Genomic DNA, 20000 nt, shown 5'->3' on the forward strand with positions numbered 1-20000 from the left:
CACACACTCTACAATATATATATATACATTAGATGACAAATATTTGGCACAAAATTATTATTATTATTATTGTTATTATTATTATTATTATTATTTATATTATCGTATCAAACAATTTTATTTTACGCAACACGACAACTATACATACTTTTAGAGTGAAAGAGAGAGAGAGAGAGAGAAATGTCATATTATTAGTTATACCCCTCAAAATCTAACAACACATATAACTATACAATTTATTAGTATTTTTTGATGTTTTTTTTGTTGTGTTGTTTGGTTATATACCGCATATAGTTTGTACTGTAGTATATACGTCGTATATTATACGATATGATAAAAACTTATTTATATAAATTATTGAATAATGTTATATTACTGTATATACAGTATATATATATTGTACAATACGCATACCATACATAATACTAATGTATATAAATTTATATATTTTTTTTATACATAAATATATAGTATATAAAAAGTTATTAATAATAAAGATTTTTATTTTATGGACGTGTGTTTTGAAAAGCGTGAAAAATCTAGATTTTTGTTGTGTATGTTAGGTATTGAAAAAAAGTTTGATATACTAATACATTCATATGTGATATATAAAAATTTATTTATATATATAACAAACACATTAAAGGGAGAGTTAGTAAATAAATTACATGAGAGAGAGAGAGAGAGAGAGAGAGAGAGAGAGAGAGAGAGAGAGATACTACTCCTCCAGTACTTATGATAATAGGTATGTATTATTGTATGGCTTAAACCACACAATAACACACACATAAGTTTTATTAATAAATGTATTGTACAGTATGTGTATATAACTATGTGTGTGTGTGTGTGTGTGTGTGTGTGTGTGTGTGTGTGTGTGTGTGTGTGTGTGTGTGTGTATGTATGTATATATATATGTATGTGTTGTATATTATATAACAAGGAAGCACTGGTAGTTTTAATATAATTGACTCTACAATATGTTACCATTGGATACCAGAAACCCATAACCCATAGGAAAACAAGTTTCAATATATATATATCTAAACGGTGTGTGTGTGTGTGTATGTATGTGTGTGTGTGTGTGTGTGTGTAAGTGTGTATGTGTTTATGCAATGCAACCCATGTATCGAAGCGTAGCGAAGGTGTGGTCAGACAAGTCGCTGATGGCGTGGAAAAGTCATCGAAAGAAGTCGACACAACTCGAGACAACCGACCGGTTGTTGTTGTCGTCGACTAACGAGTTATTCTGTCAGTTGTTTCTTCTATGTCATCATCAGCACCGGTATGACACTACTGACATCAACAATAAAAATGACAATCAATACGACAACGATAACTATGTGCACAACAATCATCGTCATAGCCTACACCGTACTATTAGCTACAGCTGTACAGGTGATAGACACCAACAACAACACCGACAACAATGTCAGTACTGCCAATAGTAGTAACAATAATAGCACCGGTAGTAGTAGTAGTGGTGCTTATAATGATGTGAGGAGTTGTGATCATCAAAAATGGTTGTCGTCCGGCGGCTGTGAGGACAGTGTCGGTTCGTATTGCAATACGACAACCAACCGGTGCGAGTGTCGCCCGGACTATACTATCTCACTGGACGGCCGATTCTGTTTGCAGCGGCGCCTAAACCTATCCGATTCGTGTATCCTATCGGAACAGTGTCCCATTGGCTCTCTTTGCTACTACTTCAACACTGCTACCACCAGCACCAGTATACAACTGTCCCGCGAAACTGTACGCTACTGGATCCGACCTGACCTACCTCTATCACCGGAGGGACAGTGCCGGTGCCCGGAGACACACTACCAAACAACTGACGGGGACAATGGCAACAAAGTTTGCCAAAAACGCAAACTCATGGCCGAACCGTGCAGTTCGGACTACCAGTGCATCCAACCGGACAGTGTATGCAGCAATTCGTCCGCCGACACTAGCTTAGGTGATGACGGCGCCCGTGGTGGTGGTGGTCAGCACATGAGGTGCCAGTGTAACCATACGTACGTGTTTTCCACAATCATTGGCCACTGTGTTAAAGGGAAATATCTCGGCGAAAGTTGCGCCGGTCGTGAGGAATGCCAATACTCTGAGGAGCACAGCTGGTGTATCGACAATATATGTCTGTGCGGTGCCGGCTATACGCCCGATCGCAACAGTTTCGATGGCCAACCCCAGTGCACAATCGATACGATGGCCGTCGAAATAGTTGTCCCGCAACGGGTTGCCGACGGCGACGACGATTATGACTCGGACGGCGACATAGATTATATGACACTGTTGTTGGCCGGTGTATTTGCGACCGCGTTTGTAGTGGCCATCTACGTTGCCCGGCGTAATCGCAACTATATTATGCAAATGATTCGGCCGATAGTGATGGCCGGCGATGATCTGACCAATGGTGGTAGTAGTAGTAGTGGTAGTGGTAATAGTGGCGATGATGGCCACTGCGATCCGGTTCATCATCGGATGATACCGATGGACAACAGTGCCGATAGTTTTACGGCCACTACAGACGGTGGTGACGGTAATGATGTGGGTAATGATTGCAAACTATTGTCATCCCAACGACAAGACAACAAAATTATTGAATTTACGTAATTTTTTTTTTAATTACTAAACAAACAAAATAATTATTTGATATTATTTCCAAAAAAAAAGTTTTGTTTCATTATTAATAATCACATCGCAATATTGCGGGTTTTATATATATATATATATATATATATATATATATATATATATATATACAGTATTATCCAATGTTATGGTATTATTATTATTATTATTTTTATAAATATTTTGATATATGTATATTATTACAACATATTTTTATCTCTTAATATGTTAGTTAAAGCTATTTAATTACAAACAATAATATTATAGTACAGTATTATATATGTCTCATATGAGTCTAAATCATTAAATTCAATGTACAGTACTCTCTCTCTACAATGTATAAAATAGTTGTTAAAGTTTATAATAATCATAATAATATATAATAATAATATTATTATTAAATAGACATTGTGGATATTAAATGAACAATGAAATACATCTATTAATTTAAAAGCTTTTTTTTGAAATGTATTGTATTACCAGTATATATCATAACAGTATATTATATTAATTGTTTTTCATATATCATACTTTTAGTTTATATGTATTTAAAATACAGTAATAATAATAATAATAATATTACAAACATAGGGTTTTATACACAATATTCATATAACATTAATTAATGAGACAATGAGACACTATATATATATGCGGTATTTATATTTTATGACAGCATTGAGACTAATATTCAAAAATTTTTCAATAAATTTTTGTGTGACATTAAATTAATTATAGTAATTATTATTAGTATTATTATTATTAAAAACATTTTTATGTAGTGAAACTTTTTTACTGATGAAAATTGCTAAATAGTTATAATTATAATAACTATTATTATCTAATAGTTTAAAATATACTATATATATATATAACAACTGTTATATACTGTTTGTTTAATAGCATATAATTATTTATTTATTTATTTTTTGACAAACCTTTTGATATTATTATATAAATAGTTTTTTTGTTGTTGAAAACAATGAGTTCAAACAAAATAATAGCAACAAAGAAAATATGATTTCCAAAAAGTAATTTTATTTACATTTTATTATAATTATTATTGATTTTTATCAATCAATGACTCAATCAATCAATCAATCAAACAATAAGTATATAATAGATAGACAAACATATAACTTAAATAATAAATTAATACAGTATATAATATACAAGTGTCAAAAATTTTTATATCAATTTTTTTTATTATATTTGACACTTCAAATAAAAGATAATAAGAAAAACTATTTGTTATGTATATATATAAACTAATATACAGTAGTTGTTGATAAATAATTTTGTTTTATTTTTTTATTATTGAAAGATATAGAGAAAATAAATAAATCAATTTTGCTATTAAACATAACAATATAGTATTACAGTAGTATAAAGTTTACATATAATTATAAATTACATTGTATTAGACACTACACTACACTCTGTGCTAATAATAATCTTAATAATAATTGATAATAATATACACTTTTGAAACTTTTAATCAATAAAAAAATTATATACAGTATATACTGTATAACCACAATCTTTGTATCATTAAGTATATTATTATTATAATTATCAATATATAGACATTTATTACAAATAAGACTACTAGTAATACAGTACTACTACTATAATAATAATAATATAATTTTTAATTTATTATTTAAAATATGAGATCCGCGGCACCACTTCAGACAATTATATACAGATATATATATGTTATAATATGTAAATATATATATATATATAATGATATTTAAACACTATATTATAGTTAATTGTAATCCCAATTGAAAATTAGATATTTTCCAAACAAATATACTAAAGTATAATACAGTTAAGAGAGAAAGAGAGAGAAACCTAAATAAAATAAAACCCTTTTTTATAGTAATGTATGATAATAATAAAAAATATATTAATATATATATATATATATATATATATACTGTATATTATAATTTATATTTTAAGTGAGTACTCGTTGAATAACTACTTATAAATAAATAATGCAAATGAAAAACTCATCAAAACCTTTTCAACAAAATAAATGAGAGAGACTTTAATGTAATAAAAAAAGGTATTTTAATGGTTAATAATTTAACAGCAATTTCCTCTCTCTCTCTCTCTCTCTCTCTCTTTCTCTTTCTCATCCACTAAAATATACTGTTATAAATATCACTATAAAAACACATATATGTATATAATAAACTACAGTTACTATTATATATATAATATACACATACATACACAAAGCTATTAGAGATGTACAAACAAAAATATAAATACAACATATACTGTATATATATATATGTGTATTATATAAAATATATTATATTAAGTAATATATATATATACAGAATATTCTGGGTGTCTTTATATATATATATATACTATATATTAATATATCTGTTTATATATATATGAAAGTATATGTCATTTTGAGTGCAAATAAATTAATGATGCATTTATTGAATTGCAAGTCATATACTGTATAAATAAGTTATATACCGGTATATATATAGATATATAATTTATACTAACTATAAAATAAAATGAAAATAAAAAAAGTTTTTTTCTATATTTAATAAAACAGATCCTTTTAATGTATTTTTGCAAATATTAAACAACAAAAATCAACAAAATATTTATATCTAATGTAAAATTATAAATATGGGAAATTTTCTTATCTTTAAAGTTAAAATTTTTACTAAAATTTTATTTTTGTTATTTTTTTATTATATAATTATATATATATATATATATATGATATAAAAAATTAAAAATATATAATAATAAATTCAAATCAATATAGTAGTAGTAGTAGTAATGTACATTATTATACACAGTTATGATTTAATGTATAATTACGAAATTAAAAAATTAATTAATTGAATTTAGTTAATTAATTAATTAATTAAAACAATTAAAATTTATTTTTATTCTATGAATATATTATTATTATATTTTTTTAATTATGTTTTTTTTATTATTAAACATAATAAATCAATTGTCTGCACACAACAAAATTTGTTACCAATAAAAATATATAAATATATATATATATATATATTAAATGATATGTATTAATATATAATAATATAATATAATATTTATGTAATTATCACTCTAAAAAAATCTAATATTGTTTATATAATTTTTTTTATAAATATATAATACTGTATAATTGTAATTTTTTCATACATACATAAATATCTTTTTTTAAATTTTTAAATATATGACACACTCAACACATCAAACACACATACATATAAAAAAATATTTATAAATATTTTTTAATTATAAGCCTTTTTAATTGGGGCTAAAACTCTCATACGATTGGCTTTCAAAGTGTCTTCAACTGTAAATGGCTTACAATAAAAAAAATTATATTATAATTAATAATAATCATTATTAAGATATTGATATCAATATTTATATAAATAAAATAAAATTACTATACTGTATATTGTATACAATTAATTTCATATTTATATATATATACACTGTATTATACACACAAACACACTGTATATCTGTATTTATAATGATATCATAAATAAAATAAAAATAAAAACCTTTTTTTTAAATAAAAATTATAACTTTTCTAATTATTATCTAAATAAATAAGTTATAAATACATATATAAAAATTTATAACTAAAAATATGTGTCTATAAGTCATAAGACTATATATTTTTTTATTACAAAAAAAAATCATAACTTATAAGATAAATAAAAAAGCTAAAAAATAAAACAACAACAACAAAATTGGTTAAATTTGTTAAATTGAATTTATATATATATATTATTTGAGGTTATTTTGCATTTTATCTCATTTTTTAAAAAAAAAAACTATCGGAAATTTCCCATAACTTAGTCTACAATAAAAAAAAATATTAGTACAGTATTATCGATGATAATATTTTATTTATATAAAATAAAAAAAACCCATAAAAAATTTACAGCAAAAATTCATTTACATATATTGTATATACAGTATACTGTATATCCATATATGTAAGCATCGAAAAAACTGTTTATATCACTATTAGGTTATATATATATATATAAAATTAAAAAAAAAATATTTAATTTTTAAAAAGTTGCAAAATTTTTATTGAGGAAAAAACATTGAATATACAATATGAGTAAATTGTAGACAAAAAATAAATAAATAAATTATTAGGGGAAAAAATATTTAATGTGTTTTATTGTTTGTTTTTGTTGGTACTTTATAATCATATTTTTAAAATTTATAATTAAATTTGTGTGTTTTTAAAAAAAATATATTTTTATGTATAAATATATACTATATTTTATATATATATATATATGATAGATAAATCTCTTATCATATTTAAAAATACAGTGTCAACTAAATATTTAAAACAATTAATAGTAGTATTAGTAGTATCCAGGGACTATTCAAAATAAATTTTATAGCAAAATAAAATTAATTGTTACTAATAGACTAAGATTAAAGTATATAATTTTTTTTATTATTATTATTATTTTAATAATAATAATTATTATTTACAATATTATTATATATATGCACAATAATAAAAGCGTACATGTTAATGTTATGGTCATTATTATTATTATTATTATTATTATATTTTATATAATATTATGATAGAAATATATACTGTATATATCATATATTATATGTGCAATTATCCCATAATTACACTCATAAAACAATACTAAATGGTATAACCATTATATTATAAGGTATGCATAAAAATGTTGTGCAAATTAATAATTTAAAATCTTATTAAACTAAGTAATTCATATAAATATACTGGACTTTATGTATATATATAGTGTAATATAATATTCAATTTAACTTATTATTCACTGTATATGAAAAAATAGTTTATTTAAACATATAATAGTTTTGTTTATAATAATAATAATTTAAACATTTTAAAATACAATTTAATATTTGTTTTAAAAAAACAAATTGTTATCAAAATTGCTAGTAGATTATCAAATATTTTTCTAATATTATTATCAATGTACTCTAAGCTGTATATATATATATATATATGGTAAATGTCTAGACATACTTTATACTATTAAATTATTTTTTTTATTTCGTGTATACTATTAACAAATAATTTAATATTATAATTATTGTCATTATTATTATTTTTAGATATTTTTTATTATCATTAATAAATATAAAAATTTCCAATTTATTATTAAAATGTATATTATAATTTCCAATAGATATAATTTATGTGTGTATACTGTATATATATATTGTTTATATACATATATACATACATCAGTTTTATAGCAAAAAAAACTAAAAAAAAATTATATTTATTTTTATCTATAAATACATTAAACTTAACGACAAGAAAACCATTATATATATATATATATAACTGTGTGTATGAGTGAGGAAAATGTGTCACAATTTATTTTATTTTTATTTTTTTCACTGTAGCTATCGATTAAACAGTGAAATAATATATATACAGTAAAAACTATATGCAATCCATTCAAAGTGTCTTCACTTATATATATATATATATATAAAATATAAATTACTTTTTTGTTTAGTTTTTATATACAATATGTATGAATACAAAAAAAACAAAAGTTTTTTGTCTCCTACTTACTCACAAAATAGATATTAATTTTTATATCATATATATATATTATATTATTTCTATGGTTTTAGTGATACTATGATTATTATTATTATTATTATTAAATGAAAATATTTTTCAAACCATAAAACATTAACTATTTTAGATAAGCAGCATAAAAATATATTTGTTTTATTTTGTGTGTGTGTGTAGTTTTGTGATATACTGTATATATATAATATATATACAGTATATATTGTATATATTTTACTCTATCTGATTAATTTAGCTTTTATTTAATTTATACAGTATATATATATATCATGATATTTAATATTTAAAACCATAAAAAACTATATATACTGTATGTTATGTTAGATAAAAAAATAGTTAGTACTATAATAATTGTGTATAAAACAAAATATTATTATTTTTATTTTAGTTTAGTTTAGTTTAGTTAATATATAAATTTATATATTGAGTAAAATACAGTTAAATATTTGCTATTAGTAAAGGAAGTTCGTGTATATATAGTTATATATAAATATTATTTATATATATAAATATATGATATATTGTTTTATTACATATTATTACATTAGTATTTATTATCATTATATATATGGAAAATATATATAAGTTTTTTTCCTCAATAAAAAATATCTTATTTTTTTGGGATGCATTTTGACTTTACTTATGTTTTTTAGGTTTTTATTATTATTATTATTATTATTATTATTATTATTGGTTAGTCTCTGGTATTTGTTTCCGCTAAAAATTATAGTTGTTTCAATGTTTTAACTAATTTATGTTTTTACCGGTATTTTTTTGCAACAACAAAAACACCAACAAAATATATAACACACAAAAAATATTTTCATTAAAACTATTGCAACATATTTTTTATGTATTTAATTTTTTTCCCAAAAAATACTTTAACCTTTATTTTATATAGAGAGACACACACATTGATTGTTGTTTATATACAGTATATATATTTTTTAATAAATAATATTAATATTAATAGTGTAGTCTAATAGTTATTAAATGATATTACAATTTTGTACAATAGAGTAAATATTTGTTTAATTTAAAAAAAATAAAAATATTATTTAATCGATTAAAAACACATAGTTTAAAAAATATAGAGTATTATAAAAAACTTTAAAACAAAAACAAAAAAATAAAATAAAAACAAAATGTTTATTTTGTTGTATAAAAAAAAGTAAATTATATACAATAATACTGACAACAACAATAGGTAGGTGCTATGTGGAGGTAAAGGTATTTCCTAGATATATATACTAAAAAAWTATATATATATATATATATATAGGAAAAACACTTTATTATAGAGGAAATACCTAATTAGGTGATGGCAATGAACTTTTTTATTGTCGATGTTAAGTGTGTACTATATTTTTTTGTGAATGATTACCTATCCTTATATTTTATTATTATTATTATTATTACAWCTACTATAAGTATATCATATACTGTATATAAATATAGTATAGTAAAGGTTAGATAAAATTGTTTCAAAATAATATAATAATAATATTATTACTATATTATGTTTATATGTCTAACGATTTTTTTTTCTCTCTAAACCTATGGTATCTATCGTAAGCATAGTTTTAATAATAATAATAATAATAATATTACAGTATTTTTTTAGTATAATGATTATAGTTGTCAATAGATAGATATATAGGTATAATAAAATTTGTAATTAATAAAAAAAAACATTTTTTTAAAGTTTTTAAATTACATTATATAATAGTAATTGAAGTATAATTAATAAGACATTTTTATTGTTATATAAAATAGGATATAATGGAAATATAATGGATTTTTTTAAAGATATTAGCTATCTATCAATCAATTTAAACAATTTATTTTTATTTAAAATTTTTTTATTATATCATGTCTACTGTAATATTTTATTGAAAACATTTATAATAATAATAATACTAAAAAATAAATAGCAAAAAATAAATAGCAAAAAATTAATATATCAAAATTTTTGCTAATTATATAAGATATCATAAGATATTAAAAAATTTTAATGAATATTTTTTAATTTTTAGTTTTTAGTTTTTGGCAACTTTAATTATGGTTAAAAAAATTTAACATTTTATTAACTTATTTAATAATATTGTTTTTTACCTAATTATCAAATAGTTATAAAGTTTTAATTGTTTTTATTAAAAAATGTTAAATTAAATTTTTAAAATATTAAGCAATGTATTAATCAATTAATTTTTAAAAAAATAAATATTTCAATTAATTAATAAATGTCAATTTATTTGAAATTAATTGATTTTTAAAAAAATTAATATAGTTTAATTATAATAGTTAGTTAAATATTTTTAAATACTAAMTGTAACTATTTTTAATAAACTAATATTAAATATATTATTAATTGTAATTGTAATTGTTATTAATAGTAATTGTTTTTTAAATTTAATCAAATTAAAAATTTTAYAAATTAATTTTTAAACATCTAATATGAAATTATTTTTTACAACATTTAAAACAATTAAGTTTTAAATATTTTTCAACTTATTCAACATTAAATTAATTAATGTAAACTTAAAAATAAAATAATTTTAGTAAATTATTAAATCAAAAATATAAAAATATTAACAAATATATGTATTGTACTAAATATTTTGTACAATTTTAATAATAAAATTTATTGTTTTAAATGATTATTTTTTTTAATAATAACACAATCCCTCCCTATTTCCTGAGATACCGGAGCGCAGTTGCGTCACTAAACATATACACACTGTGTGTATTGTATATGAAGTACAGTCAGCGCCCCATACTGTCAAGTCATACACTTACAGCTAGTGACTACAGCTTAGAAGTGAAATACTAGATATTTTTTGCATACAAACCAAACCTAACAAAATAATAAAATTTAGTTTAAAATAATATTAAATTGGATTTTTTTTTTTAATATTAATTTTAAAGTAATTTTAGATTTTTTATTTTGTTTTAATCAATAAACACGACAAACAACAATTACGAAAAAACTACTAAATAATTTTAACTTTTTACGATTTTTAGCTAATTAAAAATATTATTTATTTTTGTTATTATTAAAATTAAAACTAATAATTTAAATGAAAGTTAAATAAATTTTTTTAATTATGATTTTATTTATTTATTTTTTTATTTATTGGATCCTAAGTTCGGTTCGGTTCTCACAAACATATATATCTCTCTCTATACTCTAGTTTCACAGTAAAAACAAATACACTGTTTTTGTTATATGAATAACACATTTACTATGTATTGTAATTTATAACGTAATTTTCAATAAAATATTATACACTTAAAAAAAATATGTTTACATTAAACGTCTATTAAAATGATAACTAAATAAATACAGTAATAATAAAAAGTCATAACATTTTATATCTTTTTATAACTAATTACAGTAATTATTATTAATATTATTATTATAACATATATTTGATATCATATTTACTTAACTTTTATTTTATTAGTGAGATATCATGTGTTATATTAAACAAAAAGTAGTTATTATTACTTAATATATATAAACATAATGTAAAAAAACCGAAACATTTTTTTTATTGGTTTTTAAATTACCGATAGTCAGTGTGTTTGTGTGGCCACTACTGACCACCCCCGACCGATCATATAGCYAGCCGACCGACTGACCAACGCGGGCCACACAATGGCCATCACAAAACATTGTCGCCAATTATTGTTGCCATCGATTACCGTAACTATTGTTATACAAGCAATCGTTTCGTGTTGTCTATTGTTGTTGTGGCCAACAGTAGTGGCCACTGCCGCTACAGTCACGGCCAGCAGACAGTCTGGAACGGAAAATATGGTCAACACCGCCAACGCCGTCGCCGCCGCCACCACCGTCTCAACAACAACTGTTAGCTGCAATTATACAGCCTATCCGTCCACCGGATGTCCGCCCGACGGCCATCAATTGTGTTCAAACTTGACCAACACTTGCCACTGTGACCCGGCCGGTCACTATCGTATCGAGTACGGCCCCGATCAGTGTCTGGCCATGAAGTCCATTGACGACAAGTGTGTGACCAGCGATCAGTGTACGAAAACGGCTAAATCGTTGCTCTATTGCTATCATTTCGATAGYRTCCACAAAAAACTGGTCAAACTRGAGACAACCGCCGCAGTCGCCAGTRSTGGCAATCATCAACACAATCGATCGGCGGCCAGTTTTCCGGCCGGTTTTTGCCGCTGCGATGATCATCATTACTATGACTACGAGGCCAACCAGTGTCGCCATTTGAAYGACACAACAGCAACGGCCAACAACAACAACGGTCTATTCCCGACCAACGAGTATGAGGTCACCCGATTGACTAATATGATTGACGAATACTTTTGTAGCCAATGCTCGGCCATCGAYGACCAYTCGCATTGCGATCGCAAAACAGTGACCTGTCAGTGCAACGACGGCTACTTGAAGACACATTTCGGCAAATGTGTGGCCAAACGTCAACTGTATCAACGGTGCGGCCATTCGGACGAATGTGTGGTAACCAATTCGTACTGCGAACCCATTGTACGCGAATGTATATGCAGTTCGGGTTATATACCCGATAGTCATCGCAAATACTGTATGAAAGGACGGCAACTGTTCGAGAGGTGTACCGAACAGCGTGAGTGTACCTATTTGTACGGCCAGTGCAATCCCGTACAATCGGTTTGTTTGTGCGACAGTTCATCCGTACTGTTGAACACCTATGCGCCCGCCTGTGCCAAACGTACCGGCTATGGCCAGCCATGCGATCAGCGACATCCSGACGTGGTCTGTGCGCTGACCACTTCGCACACGCTGTGCAATCGCCAGACCAGTCGATGTGTCTGCCAGAATGGCTACATGTTTGTCGGCAACGAATGCCACAAAATGACGGCCAACAGTGCCGGGGTCGGTGGCGGCGGTAGTTTTGCCAACGATCACCAGTTTCACGACGATATGATGGACACCCAGAAAAACCCGATGACCTACATTGTGATCATTTTCTGTACGGTTTTCGGGTTTACAATATTTGCGTCGATTCTCATAAAAATGTTTCGCAAACCATTTACCCGAACCCAACTGGCCCTCTACGATATCAATACAACATTGAATCACATGCAGGCCAATCAGGATCGCGGTGGTGGTGGCGGCGGCGGACAGGCAGCCACCACGGCATCATTGCCACTGGTGGCTGCACCGGCAACTGCCGGAATACCTAACGCACCGCCCATGTATACGGAACGGGAGGCTCTAAGGCCCAGTTGCGTGACTACCGGCGGCACTGGTGGTTGTGGTGATGGCAATGAAGATAAGCCTCCGTCCTATGAGGAGGCAATCTCTGGCCAGTTTGCTCACAATGTTTAGTCATATACTACTGTGTATATATCGGTATATATTTACCGACATTTTTGTTTTTTTTGTGCAGTCCTTCCCCWCCCTCCCTGCCATCAATGCCAATGTAGTCGATGGGATGGTTGGTTGAATTGATTTTGTTTGTTTGTTTTTTTATCGCACATAATTATTATTAATTAATTGATAGATAGATAGATAGATAGGTTTCATAAATTGGTGGTCACACACACACACACACATGCAATTTGATTATATAATTATTAGCTTTATTTTAATATTTTTAATTTCATGATTTTTTTGTTTTTTAAAGGGTATCATAATTTTATTTTTTTACATTTACTWCTATGAATTTAATTTTATCCCATAATTATGGGATGGGAGGTGTRGACAGTTATGTCATCCAGGAACCTCTGCCCCCTTCCCCCATCAAATGAGTCTCTCAAATAAGTTTTTTTTAATTGAAAATTTGTTACTAACTTAAAGGATCTGATGATATTTTTTTRATGATAATTGATTTATTAACAAAAATAATCAATAATGAAATTATTTAATTTTTTTAATGAAAACTATTTTATTATAATTGTATATATGATATATAGTTTTTTTTAAAAAAAATAGTTAGTCTTGACAACAAAAAATATTGTATTTTTTATCATAAATTTTATATGCGATTAGTTTTTATTTTGTTGTTGCAATCAATTTGATTTAATTTTTGACTATTTAAGTGATAATTCAAACACATTCAACAATAATAACAACAAACATTACCATTATTTAATGATACTATTAATAATTAGCTATTTTTWAAAAAAAATAATTTATTATAAATTATTAAATTATTTTATAATATAGACAAAAATATTATGCAATTAATATATATGCAAATTATTCCGTCCGATAATGGGTTGTGAAAACAATTAAGAAAATTATTTTTTTTTCAATTGTTTTAATTTCTTTAAAAAAAATATTTTTCAGTTAACTAATATTGTATGTGATTGTTATTATTATTATAATTTTTTTTGAGTTAACTATTGATTGATATAATATATATATTAGTTAAGCATTTAATCAAAATATTAAATATTTTCATTACCTCATTATATTCCGATGATAACAATTAGGTATTTAATAAATGATATTTTTTGTAATTAATATATTTATATATATATATATATWTTTGTATAGATTATTGTATACATATAAATTATTTATACATAATTTTTTTTAATTAGTTCACTAAATAATGTTTTAATTGTAGTCACAATTTTTAATTTTAGTTTTTATAACAATTATGTGTATAAAAAATTTTAGCCATACATATAACAAAATATTTAATATATATATTTTTATTATATAAATGCCAAACAAATAATAATATTAATTAATTAATTTAACTGATAAACTACACATCCATTCCATTAAATATATATTAAAAACAATCAATCAATTTATTTTGATAATTATTGTAATTATTTATAATTCAATATAATTGATAATTGTATGAAATTAAAAATTGTTTAATAAAATTAATTTGCAATCAATTTAAAAATAAATTATTTTTATATAATTATTATAAGATTATTAATATAATAATAATTTATCAAAAATTATTGCTGTTATAAAATATTTAAAAAAACACATTTAAATATTTATGTAAATTATAAATAACAATATCATAACAATTATCCAAATAATTAATCTATTATWTAATATACTGTATTTAAACTGTAATTAAATCAACAAAATATTTTCTACAATCATTTAACACATTTTCTACTATCACTGATTGTCTGGTTRTGCACTCATGTCGGGRACAGTTAGCCAACAAMAACAACAAGTTATCGGCATCAGTACACAAGCTATCCAACTGTGCCCTGAGCTGTAAATTTTTGGCCTCTTCAACGGCTAACCGGTTTTCGTTRACCAATCGCTGATGATTTCGGTTATTCCGATATCTGGCCGAAGACAGGGCTTGTTTAGCCTTTCGCTGGGCTATCAGTGCTGGTGTCAGCCGATGGGGACGTCTACCGCGTCTAAGTTTTGTTGGTTGATGACTACTACTGAYTGATGTTGTAGRTGTTGGTGGTAGTGGTGCTCCTACTACTTGTGCTGCAGTTGTAGCTAACTGTCCACCACTATCATTATCAACAGTAATATTTAGCCTAAATGTCTCATTTATGAGGCTTTCCGGTAGACTAATAGTAGAGCTATCAATGGACAGGTCGTCGTATAACTGGTCCRTATAACCTCCTMCTCCTAAAATAGTCAATAAAAAACMGTTTATAAAAATATGACTAATAATGTATTTTTTTCTGCAGAATATTCTTGATTTTTTTTTGTTTTATATATTRTTTTATGGATTCATACCGSATATCAATGACAAGTTATCATCGCTGCTAATGTGTGATAGCTGTCGATAAGTGCCGGCGGCGCCGGCAGCCGATGATGATGATGATTGACTGGCTAACTGTCCATCAATTAACAATTGTATTGTCGTGTTAGTAGGACTGGCCATATCTTGTTGTGGCCATATATTATTATTGTTAACAACCAATTGTTGTTGTTGTTGTTGATCATTATTGAWRATCAAWMAGATACTGTTCCACAGTAGGTCCATATCCKTAGACTGTAGTTGCCATTCATTGTCATTATTATTATTATCATTGGTAGACATTAGTTGTTGTTTTATATATATATATCATTAATAATTAACCCGAAAATAAATTTAATTAAAATWAAAATAATTTTTTWWTAAAACTCTGTCCTAAATTTAGCTTAATTAATATTATCAGAAATATACTATATATATATACATATATATATCTTTTTTAACTTATTAAGTTGCTAGGTGATTCATAAGCTTTTATTTTAAAATGGCTACCCTGATGATCTATCTATAATTTAAAACTAAAAAAGATACTGTATAATAATTTTACKCGCGATATATCACTAATTAATTTAATAAACTACATGTATATTGTATTAAAWATATAGTGCAATTRTTAWRSATATATTTTTAAATGATACCGTTTTATTTAGTAATATAARAAGCTTTAATAAATATATATTTATATATAAAGTTTSCATAAAARTTTCTCAATATGCAGACAAATATTTAATTTGTCATATTTTTTTTRACAGTAAATTGTTTTTACCCAGTATAYTTTATATCGTTTAATACATAAAAAATTTGCKTAAAAGCAATAGATTGAACTAAACTATTTTAACTAAAATAAAYTYAATGAATTTTTTTWWAAAAAAAAATTTTAAAACTKTARAAAAATTTACWAAGAAATTTTCTTAAAAACTTTWACTAASAAATTTCTACATTMTACTTGTTAATTGTATGTGTATATATGAAATATATATATATATATATATATATATATATATATATATATATATATATATATATATATATATATATATATATATATATATAAATTTATATATAATAATGTGTGAAATAAAAGCAATTTAATCAATGTCTATGTGACATAAATCACAATATCTTAATATATGATATATATATATATATATATATACCTGTATATATAAATGTATTTTTTACATAATAGAGAGATTAATTTATAAATAGATATTAGGAGACAAAGTGTCTAATAAAACAATAATAATAAATAACATGAATATACTAAATGATTTTAGATATTATTTTTTAATWATTTTTTTGTTGCTTATTATTGGCTAATAATAAATTGTATAAATGATTAACAAACAAACAAACAAATATTATCTAATGATAGCAATTATTGGATGTATTAGTAATTTTTTAAAATTGAACTTTTTTTWAATTTAATATCTAAATAAAAATTGAATTTATTTATTTTGTTAAAAATATATTTTTTTAAATAAGTTGTAAGTTTTTTTWWAAATATATAATTATTTTTTTATTAATAAAAAAAGTTATATTTAAAATAAAAATATTTGATTTATTTTTATTGTGAAATAGAAATAATTAATAATTAATAATAATTATCAAATTAACATTTAAAAACAAACAGATATATCAAATCATATGTTTTGTCTATAATTATAAATGTCAAAACAATTAGTCACATATAATACATAATAATAATATTAATCATTAATTAAATAACAATTAGACGTCAATATGATACCATTAGTTTAAAAATATAAAAGTAAAAGTACTACTAATAATAATAAYAACAAAAAAATATTTATTTTTAATACTATTAATTATATTAACTACTGTATAAAGTAAATAATATTTTTTCAATTAACAGATATCGATTGATTATATAATATAATTAGTGATAACTGATAATTATTTTAGTTATTATAATAAATAAAAATTATAATTGAATTTCTATTGTTATAATATATTTATTTCTATAATATATATATATATATATTAATATTTTAAAAATTATTATTACAATTAAACAGTAAATCTAGTATATTATTAAAAACTTATTATTAATAATAAAAACATTAAATATWTKAAAATATTTWTTTTTTATAAAAAAAAYTATTTAATATGAAATAATTWTGTCTTATCTAWTTGAACGCCATTTCCAGCAAAATAGAGGAACGTTAGCCACTCGGTTGGGTAGTTGTCACCAATGGAAACATTGTAGTTATCAATGACATAGTTGTTTTCGGTGGCGGACGGTTAGTATCGGAYGAATGCAACGAACCGCTACCTATAACTATGTTAGACTGTGCACCGTTACCTCCGTTGCCACCCCTGCCACCTGGATTGCCACCTTTRCCACCGCCTCCAGCTCCCGGTCCACCCGCACCACCATTACTGGCATTGATGTAAATGTTTTGCTGTGGTCTATGTGCCGGCGGCCCAACCGGCGGTAGTATTGGTTTAATAGTGGGAACATAGATAGGATTATGTATCCAACGGTCGGCCATATTTAAGCCAATGATTACCTGTAAAACTAGTAGATAGGTATGAATATGAATACCCATAGTATACACTGTTTTGATCGTATATATATGTGTGAAAACTTTTACTGTATGTATGTTATAATATGTAAATTTTAATAATATTATTTTTTTTAATTTACAATTTTATGTTTTTTATTATAACCTACATACATTACTAATTTCCTCTATTATACTATTATATATTTACAAACAATTTATTTAAATTAGGTATATATTTATATACTGTTTATATAAAGTAAAACTTTTTTTTGAAAATTGAATAAATGAAAGCTGTTTTGTAAATAGTTTTTTTTGAAWTTTTTTTTTAATATTTATTTTCTAAACAAATTGTTTTTATTTAGTTGTTAACTATTTATGAGAAAATAAAGTATTTATATATTCAAATGTTTGACAAAGTTTTAAAAGTTATTATTTTTTATTTATTATTTTTTATTTTAAATAAATTAAATTATTTATATATATATAACATAAAATTGTAACACTGTTTTAGATTGTAATTAATTATTTAAAATTGACATTTTTATAATTAATATATTTTTTTAAAAATACATTGATTAAACAATCAATCAAAATAATAACAAATAAGTTTAGAAAAAATAGCAAAAAATAGCAAAAAATAGTAACAAATGTTTTGAAATTTTTCTAACTATTTATATTAAGAAAATTRTTATTATTAAATTTTAGATAAACTATAAAAATTTTGTATAACAAACTATAGTAATAAACTAAAAAAAAACAAATATATAATGAATTAAAAATAATTTACTCTAATATTATTATCAATAGTATAAATTTTATACTATTATACTATAAAAGTTATTTAAGTTAAAAAAATAAGTTATAATTAAAAGACCATCACCATAATAATTTTATTAATTGTAAAAAAAATTATTTAAAAAAACAAAAATAAAGTTATACACCGTTTGTTTATAGTTTATAATGATAAACTATAAAATATTTAAAAAAAAACTATTTTAATTAATTTATTATATCAAACCCGACACCAAATAATTATAATTTTTTTTGTTTTTTGTTTTTTAAAAAATCATTAATTTTAATCRAGATAAWTATCCAGAAAATTATTGGTTGAAAACAAATTTTCAATTATATTTGTCAACTCATCAGCCGATTCTATATGGGCACCGGTATGTTCAATATCTATACAATTAATTAATATATATATATATATATATATACAGTATATAACAAATATTATTTAGTTAATAAATATAACTTTGAAAAATCAAAATTATTGGCAATATATTACCTAATGGATGATTGAACTGATCATCAAACAGTGTTGACCTAATTGACTGTCCAATATCTACCGGTTCATCCAAWCTATCCCTATTAAAGTATGTGTAGTCACCAAATACCGATATGAATTGGTGTTGTTGTTGGTGGTGGTGGTGGTGATCAACCCCATGG

General features: G+C 24.0%; 2 protein-coding genes across 2 annotated transcripts; both read left to right on the top strand.

Moving 5' to 3' along the window:
• The first annotated feature begins 1082 nt into the window (after window positions 1-1082).
• LOC128957021 (uncharacterized) lies at window positions 1083-2877 on the top strand. The gene is made up of 2 exons (XM_054302737.1): window positions 1083-2551; window positions 2864-2877. The coding sequence occupies exons 1-2, from the start codon at window positions 1285-1287 to the stop codon at window positions 2875-2877; spliced, it is 1281 nt and encodes a 426-aa protein (XP_054158712.1). The 5' UTR covers window positions 1083-1284.
• Window positions 2878-11923: 9046 nt separating this feature from the next.
• LOC128957048 (uncharacterized) lies at window positions 11924-14110 on the top strand. Its single transcript, XM_054302765.1, has one exon. The coding sequence runs from the start codon at window positions 11949-11951 to the stop codon at window positions 13641-13643; it is 1695 nt and encodes a 564-aa protein (XP_054158740.1). The 5' UTR covers window positions 11924-11948; the 3' UTR covers window positions 13644-14110.
• The last annotated feature ends 5890 nt before the right edge of the window (window positions 14111-20000 follow it).

The sequence above is a fragment of the Oppia nitens genome, unplaced genomic scaffold (genome assembly GCF_028296485.1).
Source record: "Oppia nitens isolate AA-2021 unplaced genomic scaffold, nextdenovo-longstitch-racon4-pilon3 scaffold35_pilon_pilon_pilon, whole genome shotgun sequence".
Classification (NCBI taxonomy): Eukaryota; Metazoa; Arthropoda; class Arachnida; order Sarcoptiformes; family Oppiidae; genus Oppia; species Oppia nitens.

Excerpts from the sequence above, each read along its gene's own strand:
- LOC128957021 (XM_054302737.1), top strand. The coding sequence starts at position 1,285 with ATGACACTACTGACATCAACAATAAAAATGACAATCAATACGACAACG.